This window comes from Lathamus discolor, chromosome 6, assembly GCF_037157495.1.
Source record: "Lathamus discolor isolate bLatDis1 chromosome 6, bLatDis1.hap1, whole genome shotgun sequence".
NCBI classification, from domain to species: Eukaryota; Metazoa; Chordata; class Aves; order Psittaciformes; family Psittacidae; genus Lathamus; species Lathamus discolor.
In genome coordinates, this window is record NC_088889.1 from 83,976,540 (window position 1) to 83,990,920 (window position 14,381).

Below are 14,381 nucleotides of genomic sequence, written 5' to 3' on the forward strand. Positions count from 1 at the left end.
CCCTTTTAGTTCACTGGGAGGTCTTAATCTACAAAGATAGCAGACCCAGGTGAACAATTAAATGCCATTATGATCAAACCATTTTAAAAGGAATACATTAATTGGGAGATTTAAAAGATTATACTTGTTGTAAGTTGATTTGGGGCCTGACAGAAGATACTTTATTGCCTCTGCTTGCAAAACCCATAATAATCCATAGTATTTTTATTTGGACATACACAATTGTAATGGTAGATTTTTAGGTTATAGTTACTGTCCAGGGAGCTTTTAATAATGGGCATGAAGTGTCACACTGGCAGTAGTTCCTGACAGCATGGACAGCAGCAGCTGCCCTTTTTGAAATGAACGGTAATCAAAGCATTGCAGAGAGGTCAAAGGGGCTGTAGCTGGTGCTTCCTTGTCAGTGTGTCGTGTTCCACTTGGCAGCATTTGCACAGATCAGGCCAGGCAATGGAGCCTCAAGAATAGGTTAGATATTCCAATATGCACCCTTTGTGATAAAGGAGCATGTCTCTTAGATTTTGTCTAGACTAGGATTTAATGTGTTGTATTAACACAATTCTTCTTGTAAATATTAACATTTATTTAGTAGGTACTGTAAAACCTTGGTTATGCCTAATGCATGCTTTATTCCTGGAAAGATACCAAAGGGTTTATTTCAGGACATAGACCTGGAACAAGTCCAGAGGAGACCACAAAGATGCTCAGAGGGCTGGAGGACCTCTGCTATGAAGACAGGCTGAGAGAGGTGGGATTGTTCAGCCTGGAGAAGGCTCCATGGAGACCTTAGAGCAGCTTCCAGTGGCTACAGGGGCTGAGAAGAAAGCTGGAGAGGGACTGTTACTGTTTACAAGTAGTGATAGGACAAGGTTTTAAACTGAAAGAGGGTAGATTTAGATTAGATACTAGGAAGAAATTCTTCCCTGTGAGGGTGGTGAGGTGCTGGCACAGGTTGCCCAGAGAAGCTGTGGCTGCCCCATTCCCAGCAGTGTTCCAGGCCAGCTTGATGGGGACTGGGGCAACCTGGTCTAGTGGAAGGTGTCCCTGCCTGTGGCAGGGGGTTTTAACTGAATGATCTGAATGGTCCCTTCCAGCTCAAGCCATTCTATGATTCAGTCAGTTAGCATTAAGTAGCACATTAAAAGTGAATCTGTCCTGGCTACAGTAAGATTTTTGCCAAGGCTAGTTAATAGAGACATTAAAAGGAACATGTTCCTAAGGAAGGTGAAGAGTAAAAGTTTAGATATAGACAAGGGGACAGATTTTAGTGTATCCTATGCTAAGCAAGTTAAGACCTGATAGGGAGCTTAGTCTTCATTTATGTGTGTTTAAGCATGTACTAAACACTTGGCCTTTGCGTTTGCAGTGTGAGTTCTGAGTCATGTGGCCTGAGGTAAAACTGATAAGGACTTAAGATATTGCAGTTCTTTCCTCCTTCCTAAGATACCATGTTGTTTTTGCAGAATATATGTGCCCATGCTTTGATCTAGTTGGGCATTTTAGCTCCGGTCACAGGTAAGATGCATGGGGTTGAGATGGGGAGCAAGCAAGGCTCTATCTGATTCTTAAGCTGCAGAAATAGTAACTTCCAACACAGTGAAGCAGCCAGGGCTGGGAACATCTTAAACCACCACAGCCTGATCTGATCAGAGTCTACCTGTTAGACCCCAAAGCTAACGGCAGTATGGACCACTGATAATGAGATGCAGACGGATACAAGAGTTGTTACTAATTCTGCCTCTGAGCAGGACTCAGTAATTAATTCATTCATAGGCAAGACCCTTTTAACATATTAAAATGAAAAAAGGATGTTTCAAATTAAAACATTGCCAACTTGCCTTGATAGGTTTGTTGCCAGGTGTAAACAATCTATGAATATGTGAATATAAATTGAAGAGTGGCTTTTCAATTGAAGAGCCTTTCTTTTCTTTTCCTTATTTTGCTTTAATTAACGAAGAGAACAGAGGCTTTTTGTCAATCATTTGTCTTACCACCTGTGTTTTCCTACTTTTATGTTTCTCATGCATCCTTTAGAATGACACACAGCATCGTTCTAAGCATGGCTCTGTGGTTGACCATAGTCGGGTAGGTTAAAAAAAAAATGTGAACATGTATCTGTCTAACAGATGCATTAAGGTTTTTTGGCTTGCTTTTCTTTTTATGTTTTAGTTCATTATTTTGTTGTCTGGGAGAGCTGCTTGTCTCAGCCCATAAAAGTCATCAAAACTAAAAAAGATATCCATTAAATGAAATAATACTCATCTTTTGATCTGTACCCTGAAAGATCACTTTTAAAGTGCATATCTGTAGTTGCTCCTGCACAGTATTTCCTACTGTAGACAAAAATGAATACAAGACATCTACTTAGTATGGCAGCCGTATGCTTACAGCAGGAGAAGATTGCACTGTTAGACCCATGTCCATGAAGTCCATCTTCTGTTTGAAGATTAAAATTAAAATGAAGATAAAAGAATGATTTGACGTAGAAAATTTACCAAACAATCCTACTTGTTTCTCTCTATATTTCTTTCACTTATATCCAAGTATGGAAGTTCCCAGGTTCATATGAAATGTGAATCATCACATGGTCTGAGGCAACTTCATTTTCTCATGGATCATATAGGAAATCTTTCTCAGCATGTCTTGTTAAAATTTTATTGTAGTGTTGTATTCATTTTCTGGCTTTATTGTCAGTAAGGGGAACACTTAAATTGTTTGCAAGGTATGCAAAGTTGCAGCAGAAATAAAAATAAATGAACATTTAAAAGCTCAGTTGCTTCAAAAACTTCCTTGATGTAATTTCTGGCACCAGTTTATACTGTACTTTTAAGTTTTGAATGAGATTTAAATAAAAAAAAATATTAAAGACTTTCTGCATACTTGAAATTCAGTCAGAGGCAGTAATAAGATGTCAAAGCTCAGTATTTCTTTGCTGGCAGAGGTGCAGTGTAGCCTTTTCTCGTGCTCACCTTTGCAAAAGGCATTTGGCACATCACAGGATCGTATCTCCTGTTCTCTTGGAACAGTGCAATGTAAAAAGAAGGAAGATCAAGATGTTAACAGAAAAGGATCTTAATTGGCTGGTAGAGAAAGACTGTTTGTTTATATTCCAGAAAACTACTCTGATTATTTACTGCTGACTTGGTGGACATTGAAATAGCTACTTGTCTGGAACTGCTATAATAATCCAGTATTACAGCATTCTCATTTCTTCTTTCTTATGCTGAGCACAATCTGGGGGCCTTGGGATTTACAGAACTTTGTCCATATTGCTCTGTTGCTGATGGACATTCTATGCTTATACGTATGTGTAACATACGCATCTACCCAACAGCATATGCTGTTAGTTACAAAAGGTTAAAAATCAAACCAGCAAAAGTGAATTAATATCATCTAATGTGTCTTATCGCTGCTTGTAGTATATGTTAGAGATATTTGCAAATTATATTTGGTGTATACTAGATCAGATTCTCTTCACAGTAATTTTACTGCAGTGCAAATAGAACTGAAACCTGATGCTTTGGATTTCTGAACTGCTTCCTTATACTTTAAGCTATAAAATGGGAGTAGTTTCTGTACCACTTGGTCCCCATCTGAGTAGCGCTTTGGGGACTCATGTAGTTGCGCATTTCTGTAGCATTGGGATCCTGATGTGTTGTAGAAAATGTTTTTGTTGTGAGTTGCTGCTGATTATTAATAACATACCAGTTTGTAACTTCTTCAGGAAGCCTGGAAACATGCTATTGAGAAGGCTAAGCACATGCCTGATCCGTGGGCAGAATTTCATCTTGAGGACATTAAGACAGAACATGCCACTCGTTACAGGTCTGTGGGTCTTTCTGCTTTTAGTGCTGATGTTAAATAGAACATGCTGGTTTATGCAGGGGCTGTGTTTGCATAGTGCAGAATATATGTAATTACATGGCTGGAGAACTTGTGATAACACCCAGAGTAAGTGTGTCTCAGCTGAATCTCCCAGGAAAACGTAAATACTGCACCTCATAAAAAAATAAACCTTTCAGCAAACCAGTGTCACGCTCTCTTACTCTCCTACCTAATGTCTGAGTTGCCACAATGTAGACAGGAAACAAGGCTGAGAAGTATTTTCTAGTTGATTTATTATTGCTGTAAAGTTAATCTAATAAGGAAATGAATCCCAATAAAAAGCAGCATACTTAGGGTGTTTTTTTTTCTAAACTATTTAAACTAACACTCTGTGCCTTTCCTAAAATAGCAGTGTCACTGTTGCCTGTCCATGCAGTATTGCTGCATGTGGCTGGAATTTAAGTTCTTATAAAGCCCAGAATAGCTCAGTATGGTGTACGTGCTGAAACTGAGTTTGGCCCTGGAACTATGCTTAGTGCTTTAGCACAGGCTTTGCCAAAACGTTCACCCTGCTGACACAGGTTTTTGGTGGAAAAGGTAGGTGTTAGAAGCCAGTTAATTACCACTTAGTGTCAGTGTTTGGGAAGGCCTCCCTTCCAATCATGTAACACTGTCACACAGTGCTCCTCTTCACCGTAGGCTGTATCTGTCCCTGGTCAGCCACACAGTCCTGAAATAGTTTGCATATTTTAAAATACAAATAAGTGATAGTGCTGGTTTAGGGCTACTCAAATAATCTATTAAAATGGCTCTGATATTCTGATTTCACATCTTTTGTCTGCTGCAAACTGGGGTGATACAGAATATATAAAGGGGGGTATATAGGGTGTCTGCATGTATGAAGTACTTGATACAGGTTGGGGGAATCAGTCTGGAAACAGTTGTTTTGGTGAGTCAACCAGTGTGGTTCTCAATTTGGTTATTACTGTGTTGGGAGTTAAGGGTGTGAGGAGAAACCACAGTTGTACTCTTTGTATTATCATAGGGTTGTGCAGAGACTTACTCCTCCCTTGGTGCAGTGGTGGGCAGTTCTTGGCCCCAGTGCTTTTGACAGCCGTAGCTGGTGCTGAGTTGTACTCACATCTTTCACAGTCCTGCACCAGATCCCCAGCCAGAACCAGGTTTATGCAAGCTCAGGGCTGGGGGGCACAACCTGCCCTGTTTATAGGGCTTGGTAAGGCTCTTTCTGTCCCCGGAGTACTGCTGAGGCATCACAGAGGAGATTTAACATCAAAGCAGATAAAGTCTAATTTGCAGTGTTACAAAAGTTTAGCTTCTGTAGTGGAGTCTCTTCATTGTCAGTAGGATTTGGTATCTTTTCAAAGAGCTATATGTATTTCTTCTTTTCCATACTAAGTAAGGAGGGTAGGAGTGTGGTGGGAAGACTAGAAGGGTTTGTGTTGGAATGGCAGCAGCACTTTCTAGCAGCCAGCTGGAGATAAGGAGGGATAGGCACTGGAGATGGGGGAATTTGGGTTCTGTCTGCATTTTTCTAAGAGGCACATCTCCTGATTTTGCAGGTACAATGCAGTTACTGGGGACTGGGTTGAAGATGAAGTCCTCATCAAGATGGCTTCACAAGTAAGATCACACAGTCCTTCATATTTATTAGCAGCCAATTTGTCATTTCCTTCCTGTTTCTGAATGGTGGTAGCGAGATGTTTTCCTCATACAGAAGTTTGTAAGTCCCAATGTCATCCTTTTCTCCTACCTCTCTTTTTCCTTGGCTTAGCCATTATGTTTTGGTGTCCAAGCAGAGGACACCAAAACACTTTCTCCCCAGAGTAGGGTAGAACATAGAGTCAGCCCTTCCCTGTCAGCATCATGAGGCATTTGTTCCTTTCCCAGTCATCTCTCTCGCATTTCCTGCTGGCCTCATCTCGCTGCCTGGCAATAGTCCTGCTATTTTGTGTGATTCCAGATAATTTCTTCTTTTAGGATGAAAACTGATTGAATTTTCAGTATGGGAGGGTAAAAGCTACTGGTTGCTTCCTAGTTAAATTGTGAAGCTGGTGGTATGTTGGAGTCACCTCGCTACTGATGTAGTATCTGGCATCTGCGGAGATCATGCTCTTTTTGGCGCATCCTGTATGGAAGCCTAAATACAGAGAATGTGAGGTCTGCAAAGCTAGCTTCTCCAGGCTGTTACAGCAGAGCTGACTCCAAACTGGAGAGAGAATTTAAACAGCTTCTTCAAAAGACATATCATGTCTTTTCCATGAGATACTGTCTTTCCCCCGGATTCCTACCTATGCTGCCAGTGGGTTTTTGCTTTTCTTTGAGGAGATAGATATTATAAAGAGCCTGTTTTGAGAACTGCTTTCTACAGGATATAAAGGGGAAAACATGGTTGTGTGTCTTACTGGTTAGAAATTAACTCTGTGGAAATGGCAATGCTCTATTTTTGTTTTTTCTTTTCTCTAGCCTTTTGGTCGTGGAGCAATGCGGGAGTGTTTCAGAACGTAAGTACCTGCTGGCTTTATCTTTGTTGGTCTCTGTGCAGTATTTTCTTCTGTGTTGACTGGAATTCCGTTGAGGTGTGGTGGAAACTGTAAAGTTTGTCTGCCCATTAGGTTTCTGAAAGGCGTAGCTGATGGGTTCATTTCTGTTTGTGTGACTCCAGCAGCAGCACAGGGAGTGGGCTTCAGAAAGCAGAACATTTTTTTAAGGGAAGAACAAGAAAGCATGATGCAGCATCCAGTGAGCTCTTGCTCGGGAAAGTCAAGCCATTGCCTGTAGTGGAACTGCAGTTGGGACACCTAGCATGCAGTCATACCCAGTTCCAGCAAGTATAATCGCCCTGAAAATTAGCAATTAATAAATATATGCTATTTCCACAATCTCTTGGAGGCAATATACTTACAAAAGTACAGATGCAGCTACTTCATTTCTGTGTTCCTGGTGTGCTAAAGTATGTTTGAATTTGATACAAGGCCACAGGTGTGTGCAGCCTGAAGGCTAATTTACAGGCTTATAGTTAGGCAGAGAAAAGGGGAGGGAATAGTTGGCATGGTGCAATCTCAACGTAGAATGCCTCCCTTGGTGAAGAAGGTTATCTCTCCAGAATTTACTTCAAGATCACGTGTTGCAGAGTAACCTTATTCTGAGTAAGGCACAGCTTGAACACTTAACAGTTACACTCCCCAGAAGTGTGGGGGAAGGCAGAAGAGGAGCTTTTGTTTCCTCAGAGTGTGTTAGCAAATGTGGTTGCAGGCATGAGCATTATATAGCTATAAATCAGTTCATGCTGGAAGAGTACCCTGCCTTTCCAGGCTCTGGAAATGAACGTTTCCTGGACAATGTTCATGTGCGTGTTTAAGGTTTTTCCCCTTCTTTCCAGTTGCGGTATCCAGAAAAACTGCATTTCACATCTGATTTCATGTCCAGAAAGAGAGAAACTCCTGAATGACAGAAACATGATGTTTTTTACTTGAGCAAAAAAGAGGAAAAGTAACCCTCAATCTTCCAGTTTGGCATTGTTTCAGTATCATTTTGTGCTGGAGGCTCTGTTCTTGCAAAACCAGATAGATAACAGCAGTGAATGAAGTGTAGGAAGTAACAAATCTTAGTCTGCTGACATTGCTTTTAGCTCTTATTATTTACCAAGTTCCCCTTTACATGGGATCTTGAGTAGTGCCATAAACGAAAACTTCTCTTTGCAGCTTTGGCTTAACCTTTTGTACAAAGAAAGCAGAACTCGTATGTCAGCTTCCTGCTGCTGGCTTTTCCATAGCTCTCCACGGTGCACTGATATTTCCCATCTGGAGCTCGCTCTTCTAAATTTTTGCAACTCTGCAAGTCTTTAGTCATGACAGCAACAGCATTAGCTGCACTTGGCTCAATGAACTTCAGAGAGTATTTGCTTTAGCAAGAGCATGTGAGCTGGCTTGTTTCATGCAGAGAACTGGAAAATTTTCACGTCCTGCCTTAAATTCTTTCCTCACTTGCTTGTTCCTTCTTTCCAAGGCCTCTGTTCTAGCAACTGCCCCATCTGTGATGGAGGACAGGCAATCTGAAGTTGCTTTGTCTTTATAGTGTCCCCTGTACAAAGACTTCTCCACCAAGTTCTTGGGAGGGAGAGAGGAAAGGAAGGAGGGGAAGGTTGACAGTTTGAGTGCTGCTACCAGCTTCTCAAAATGTAGTTTGCCATGGTGCCAAGAGAACCATGGTTTGTTACTGAGCAGTGCATGAGAACTGCTTAGTAGCCAGACATGCCTTACTCTAGATACTCTTCATACTCCTCCTCCCCTTTCAGTTCTCCTGGGAGCACTGGGGATACTGAGTAGTCACCCCTGTGTGTTGAGAAGGCAACAGGACTTCTCTTATCATGGAAGAAGTTTTTCTCCTCTCAGTTCCTGTTTGAAAGGCCACTACCCGTTGATTTCTGCAGAAAATAATTGTTGACACGAGAACAGGGCATTGAGGTGGCACCAACCCTTTATACTCCGTGTTTGAGGGGAGCAGGGTGGGAAAGGACGTGAGAAAAGGAGGAAGTTCAGAGTAGAAGTAGCTGCAGTCAAACTGACCAGGCACTCTGGCACATCCCAGCCATTCAGATGGGATGTTACTTTTCCACTTGCTCCCTACCTGTGCTGCACTTTGCAGCTAGAATATCTGGTAAATGACTGAGGGTAATGCTGATTGGCTTTGTCCGAGCAGGCAAAGACATGGGAAAGAGTGAATTAAAATTCTGAGTTTTCCTTTCACCACCAATTGATTTGTCTTTCAGGAAAAAGCTGTCTAACTTCTTACACACGCAGAACTGGAAAGGTGCCTATAACTATGTTGCCAAGCAATACATAGAGAGTGTGGGCAGGGATGTGTATTTTGAGGATGTCCGACTTCAGATGGAAGCAAAACTCTGGGGAGAAGAGTACAACCGGCACAAGCCACCCAAACAGGTACATTTAAAGATCTTGCTAAGCAAAAGGTGCAGTCTTGCTCTCCTGTTAGATTAGTTTTCAAGTGAATTTAGAGGGAATTACTTATTTGCATTCCATTAAATTTAATTGTTTAGACGGATTCTTCTGCCCTACTGTGTTTTCCATTAAATGATAGCTGATTTTTAATGAAGTAAATACGGAAATTGCTTTATATTTCCAGGATTAGGGGCTGTGTGTTTGTGAATGTCTGACTGTTCTCAGCTGTTGACTGAAGACTCAGATAAAATTGCGCTTGTATTGCTCTTTTAGATATTTGCCCAGCTGCTTTTGAGATAACCAGAGATGTCACAGAATTTATTGCCAGCAGCAGTCTTGGCAAGCACTTAACTGTTAGTGCTCCAAGAATGTAGATGCTTAAATCTTGTAAACCTATATAAGCGCCTAAAGTAGCATTGATTTTTAAGAAGACCTGGAAACCTGAATAACTTTATGAAGCCATTCAAATACAGATTTCTGAGGAGTGGTCAGTAATTTTACAAAAAATGAAGATACTGTGGGTTTGCTTCCTTCAGGTGTCTCGGTAACAATATGAGCACATTGTGTTAAGTGCAAAGCATGAAGGAAGATGTATGAAACTCTCATGTGGATGGAATGTCAGACTAGGCTCAGTGTATCTAGAGAAGTTCCCATCCTCTGTGCTAGGAATGCGCATAAACACATAGGATTCAGGGAGAGGTGGTTCTGTTGCTTCATTGGCTGTATTTCTGGTCCTGAAGTCTGTTCTAAACATTATGTACAGCCAACATAGCTTTGTCCTTTTCATGGTGGTAGGCTGGATAGCTGCTGGTCAAAGCTGCCATTGCATCCTGGACAAAAGCACCTCCAGCAGAAATTAGCTTGTTAAAAATCATGAAACTAAAGTGCAGGGATGAAGGACTGTAACTGTCACTCCCATACTTACTCTTAGTTGAGTATGTCCACGGTGTGTATCAATCAAGTGTCAAGTCCCTTTAATCTGCAGCTGGTACTGACTGTCTGAATGTAACTATGACTTAAAGTAAGTGGAAAAGGCAGCTTGAAGGATGCTGAGCATGCACTGTGATATCTTAGTACCTGCTTTTGGCTCTGCCACTGAGTGTGGCATGTGATAAGATGCTTGGGTCAAGAAGAATGCCTCAGTATCGGGGCTTTAACAACTAAATAGCCAAAATGAGTATTTTTGTGAAGCATGTGCATTGCCTCTCGTGTGGTTTAGCTAATAACTATCGATCTCACAACAGCAAGGTGAGGTATAGAGTAGAGTGTACAGAGAGAACTCTAGAAATCCAGAAGTTTTAAATACCATGTAGGAAAAGATGTAAACAAAATGAGAGTTGTGATGCTTTCTCCTTTGGGAATGTGTCTGGGACAGGAAGGAGGTGAGGCAGGATACAGAAATACCTGAATGATAGACGTCTTCAGTCCATCTCTGAAAAGGCATTTATTGAAGTTGTGCAGTAGTTGCTGTATGTTCTGCTCTCTTGGCATAGACTGTTTGCAGGACACTTTTAAAAGACCCACAAAAATAAAATAGAAAGCAAACCTTACTAAGCATTTTTTAGAAGGATGTGTGGCAGAAGTTCTGCAGAGCTGTTTTGAAGAGACTTCTAATTTATGGAATCCCTCCAATAACCTGAGCAGCACGTGACTCTTCCCCACCCGTTGATAAACAGACAGATCTTTGCAATTGTTCAGCTTCTTTCACTGGGAAAGTTTTCACAGCTGGCGGCTTCACGCACACCTTGATCTGAACACAGTATTCTATTAGTCATTGTTTATGTTCTTTCCCTCCCCAGGTGGATATAGTACAGATGTGTATTATCGAAATGAAGAACAGACCTGGAAAGCCTCTTTTTCACCTGGAACATTACATTGAGGGCAAATACATAAAATACAACTCCAATTCTGGATTTGTGCGAGACGACAACATTCGTCTTACCCCGCAAGTAAGGCTTTGTTTAATGCTTTCCAGAGAGTCAGCTACAGGGAATTTTTTGGCTCCATCTAGAGGTCTTTCTTTGCTGCCAGGGAAGAAAACTGCAGGCTTGCCAGTACAATGCCAAATTATTTTCTCTTTTTGCCGTATGACTACCCCTTATTTGGGGCCTGCTCTTTCAAGTGCCAAGTGCTGCTTCATTGCATTTCAGTGTCTGTTGATTTTAGTAGAGTTGAACATGGGTAACACTCTTTGGAAACAGTAAGCACTTTACTCTACTTGTAATTGCAGGAATCAATGTATTTCAAACTCTTCAAATTAAGGCAGGGAGAGAGACCTGTCATGTACTGTGTACTAAATAGTCTTCTGGTGCCTCATGTAACATACAAAAGGAGGTGGCAGATATCCAACTTGTATAAATAAAAAAATAGTCCATTTGCATACAGAATCTATTTTGGGTGTTTTTTTTTCAGCTACAGTCTCTGAATAGGTGAATCTGAGATTACATATAGAAATAAAAGTACAGATTTCAAGTGTTTCTTGGATCTCGTAAAAGAACTTTATTGGCGAATGAATGCAAAGTGGTCAGCATAGCAGAAGAGTGTTTTACGGGGGCTTGAGGGGTATTTGTTGTGATGCTTAATGTAAGGAGAGGGTTTATGTTCTGGCCTGTATTTTGTACACTGAATCAGAGCTCTGCTTTCCCAGGTTGGGAACAAAATGTTCCATGGGATTTGCTGCAGTTAAAATGTTTGTCTATCACCACCAGTCACCTCCCCCAGTCTTGGCAGTGCTTTTTTGGAGGCCTTCCCAGAAGATTCCTAATGTCTCAGCTTTGTGCCAAAGAGAAGGGCTTTTTATACCTGATTCTTGAAATGCTGCATTTAAAGAGTAAGAATGTGCATTTCATTATCTGACACACAAATGTAGAGCCAGATCAGCTGTTTAGGGGACCTCTGAGAGGACATAGTAGGGGAAGGAGAACATGTGGGGATGCGCAATGTTTTGGTTTTGTTTGTTGGTGCTTTGTTGTTTGGGGTTTTTTTTTCCTCTCAAAATGTGGCAGAGCTTTGCTTGTTGGCAGAAGGAAGCAGAATGCCAGGGCTGCAGAGCTTGGAGATCCACAGGCACAGCCAGGAATTTTATGCAGAAGGTATTCTGCACTTGCTTCAGAGCCCACTATTGTTAGCTCTGCCAGGCAGCTCCCCACTGAAGGTGAAGACTGTAGCAGAAAACAGAATTTCAGGAAGGAGGAATACAGTGATCTCCTCTCCCCTGCATGTTTCCCCTGCTGCTTTTCACCCTCTTTTAGCCCATCTCCAAGTGGGCACAGGTTGGAGAAGCAATTTACTACATGCTTTTAGTCTCTCATTGCTTTCATCATGATGTTTATACCAGTTATATTTCACTAATACAGTTATCAGACCTCTTTGCCCATTCGCCAAGTGGTGAGTAGGTGTTGCTGTTTTCAGTAGATCAAAGGAGAGTTTTCTCAGATGTCTTCTATGGTTCTTCCCAGGCCTTCAGTCACTTCACCTTTGAGCGCTCAGGACACCAACTCATTATTGTTGACATCCAGGGCGTTGGAGATCTTTACACGGACCCTCAGATCCATACAGAGAGTGGTACAGATTTTGGGGATGGCAACCTAGGTAAAATCAATAATCCTGTTTCACATGCTCATGTATGCTTATTTTCTCTTTCTAGCTGTCTGCTCAGTAGCCACCACATGGCTGAGTGAGCAGGCACATTTCTGAAGGTCTTGCAAACAGCTGGGGAAAGTCTGTAGTAAGGAGTGCCTGAACAGGGTAGCTGTCACACAAGGGCAGATTTAAAATAAGAGTTGAGCTTTTCTCATGTCTCTTGGCCTACTCTTAAACAAAACAAGTAATGAAATTAACTAGCTTCCTGCAGTGTGAGAACATTAATCATGGCCTTTAATTTTGTGGAGAGATACGTATATTTTTAAAGCTCCAGATGTCCATACAGGAAGTTGTTCATAGGAAATAGCAAGTTTTGTAAGCAGAATGTAATTCAGGTACATTTCTCAATGATGCACCCAAATTAATTTTTTATTCCATCATAGAATGGTTAGAGTTGGAAAGGACCTTAAGATCATCTAGTTCCAGCCCCCCTGCCAGGGGCAGGGATGCCTCACACTATACCATGTTGCCCAAGATACTGTCCAACCTGGCCTTGAACACTGCCAGGGATGGAGCATTCACCACTTCTTTGGGCAACCTGTTCCAGTGCCTCACCACCCTATGTCCTGTGCATACATAGCTTTTGAAGAATTGCAAACTTCTTTTAACCCTCTTCAGAGAGAGTGAAAAGTTCTTACAGGTGTTGAAATAAAATGGAAGTAGGTTGAGCTGTGTGCTACAAAGCACTTTCTTTCTCTTTTGACTTTTTAGAACATGCTTTGGGACTTCTAGCTTTTAAGTAAGTAAACTGTTGTGTAAACTTTGAATAAACCCTTTTTTCACTTCTGTTTCTTTTTAATGCTGTAGGTGTTCGAGGTATGGCCTTGTTCTTCCATTCTCATTCTTGCAACAAGATTTGCAAAAGTATGGGACTTGCACCGTTTGATCTTTCATCCAAAGAGAAAGATGCCTTGGATTGTAATAGAAAATTGCTTGTAAGTGCTTGACGAAAAAAATGTAGCTAAGCAATATAAATGGTTTATTCTGACATTAAAAGCACTGTAGATAAAACTGAAATGTGCGATTTGCATGTCAAATAAAACCACCTGAATCACTAATATTGCAGTTTAAAGCTGACTTATTCATAGTTGTCTCTGAATTAACGCTGTAGTTTTAATTAATAGGGAAACTTATAACACATGTAATTTAGGACCAAATATATCTTTGAATGCAGAAATCATTAGAAAATTTGGTATTTTTCAAACCTGATTTGGAAAGAATAGAAACAAAAAAACTGCTCATGTTTAACTGATCTTGGTTTCAACTGGTATTAGTGGGAGTGGGACTTGATGAAATGCTTTGAATGACATTCGGTCCTAAACAGAACTCCCTCTAACTGTAACAATGCCAGGACTTGGTATTTTGTTAGGGTATAGAACTTGTCAAAGCAAATAGTTATGTATAAATGTGTGTATTTATACACCCTCTTTTGTAGAGGACTCCTAATAAGCATTCACATTGTCTTATGTAGCGTGCTTAGAATACAGAGAAGCACCATTCATGGGATTTTTCTTGTTAATTTGCCAAGGAATCCGCTCAAACAATTCTCCGTGGCACAGAGGAAAAATGTGGCAGCAGCCGGGTGAGGACACTCTCTGGTAGCCGACCCCCTCTGCTCTTCCGCCTGTCTGAGAACTCTGGAGATGAAAGCATGAGTGATGTAGCATTTGACTCTCTGCCCTGCTCTCCTTCCTCAGCAACCCCTCACAGCCAAAAGATGGACATGCTTTGTGAGTGAGCCTCATACATAATTTCCTTGGGGTGATCCTGAGTATATGACAGTGACTTGTTTTGTTTTATTGGTTTTTAAACACAACAACATGTGGTGTCTAGTCCAGAATACTTGTCTCTGGCATTCCTCTTGAAGCAGAAATAAAACCAAAAGCACTTTTGTGTAGATAATTAATGCACAGATGCTTCTATGCAAAGACTGGT

The 14,381-nt window shown here is 41.2% G+C and overlaps 1 protein-coding gene across 3 annotated transcripts in view; it reads left to right on the forward strand.

The window, feature by feature from the left end:
* The window catches only part of EEF2K (eukaryotic elongation factor 2 kinase), a 32,093-nt gene that overhangs the window by 7,516 nt on the left and 10,196 nt on the right, over positions 1-14,381 (forward strand). For 2 of the 3 annotated variants that reach the window (XM_065684322.1, XM_065684321.1), the window contains exons 3-11: positions 2,035-2,085; positions 3,725-3,825; positions 5,406-5,466; positions 6,310-6,347; positions 8,615-8,786; positions 10,604-10,753; positions 12,263-12,395; positions 13,254-13,381; positions 13,975-14,176. In XM_065684322.1, the coding sequence (XP_065540394.1) occupies positions 2,035-2,085; positions 3,725-3,825; positions 5,406-5,466; positions 6,310-6,347; positions 8,615-8,786; positions 10,604-10,753; positions 12,263-12,395; positions 13,254-13,381; positions 13,975-14,176 (1,036 nt within the window). The remainder of the gene's footprint in view (positions 1-2,034; positions 2,086-3,724; positions 3,826-5,405; positions 5,467-6,309; positions 6,348-8,614; positions 8,787-10,603; positions 10,754-12,262; positions 12,396-13,253; positions 13,382-13,974; positions 14,177-14,381) is intronic. The other variant, XM_065684323.1, reaches the window with a different exon arrangement.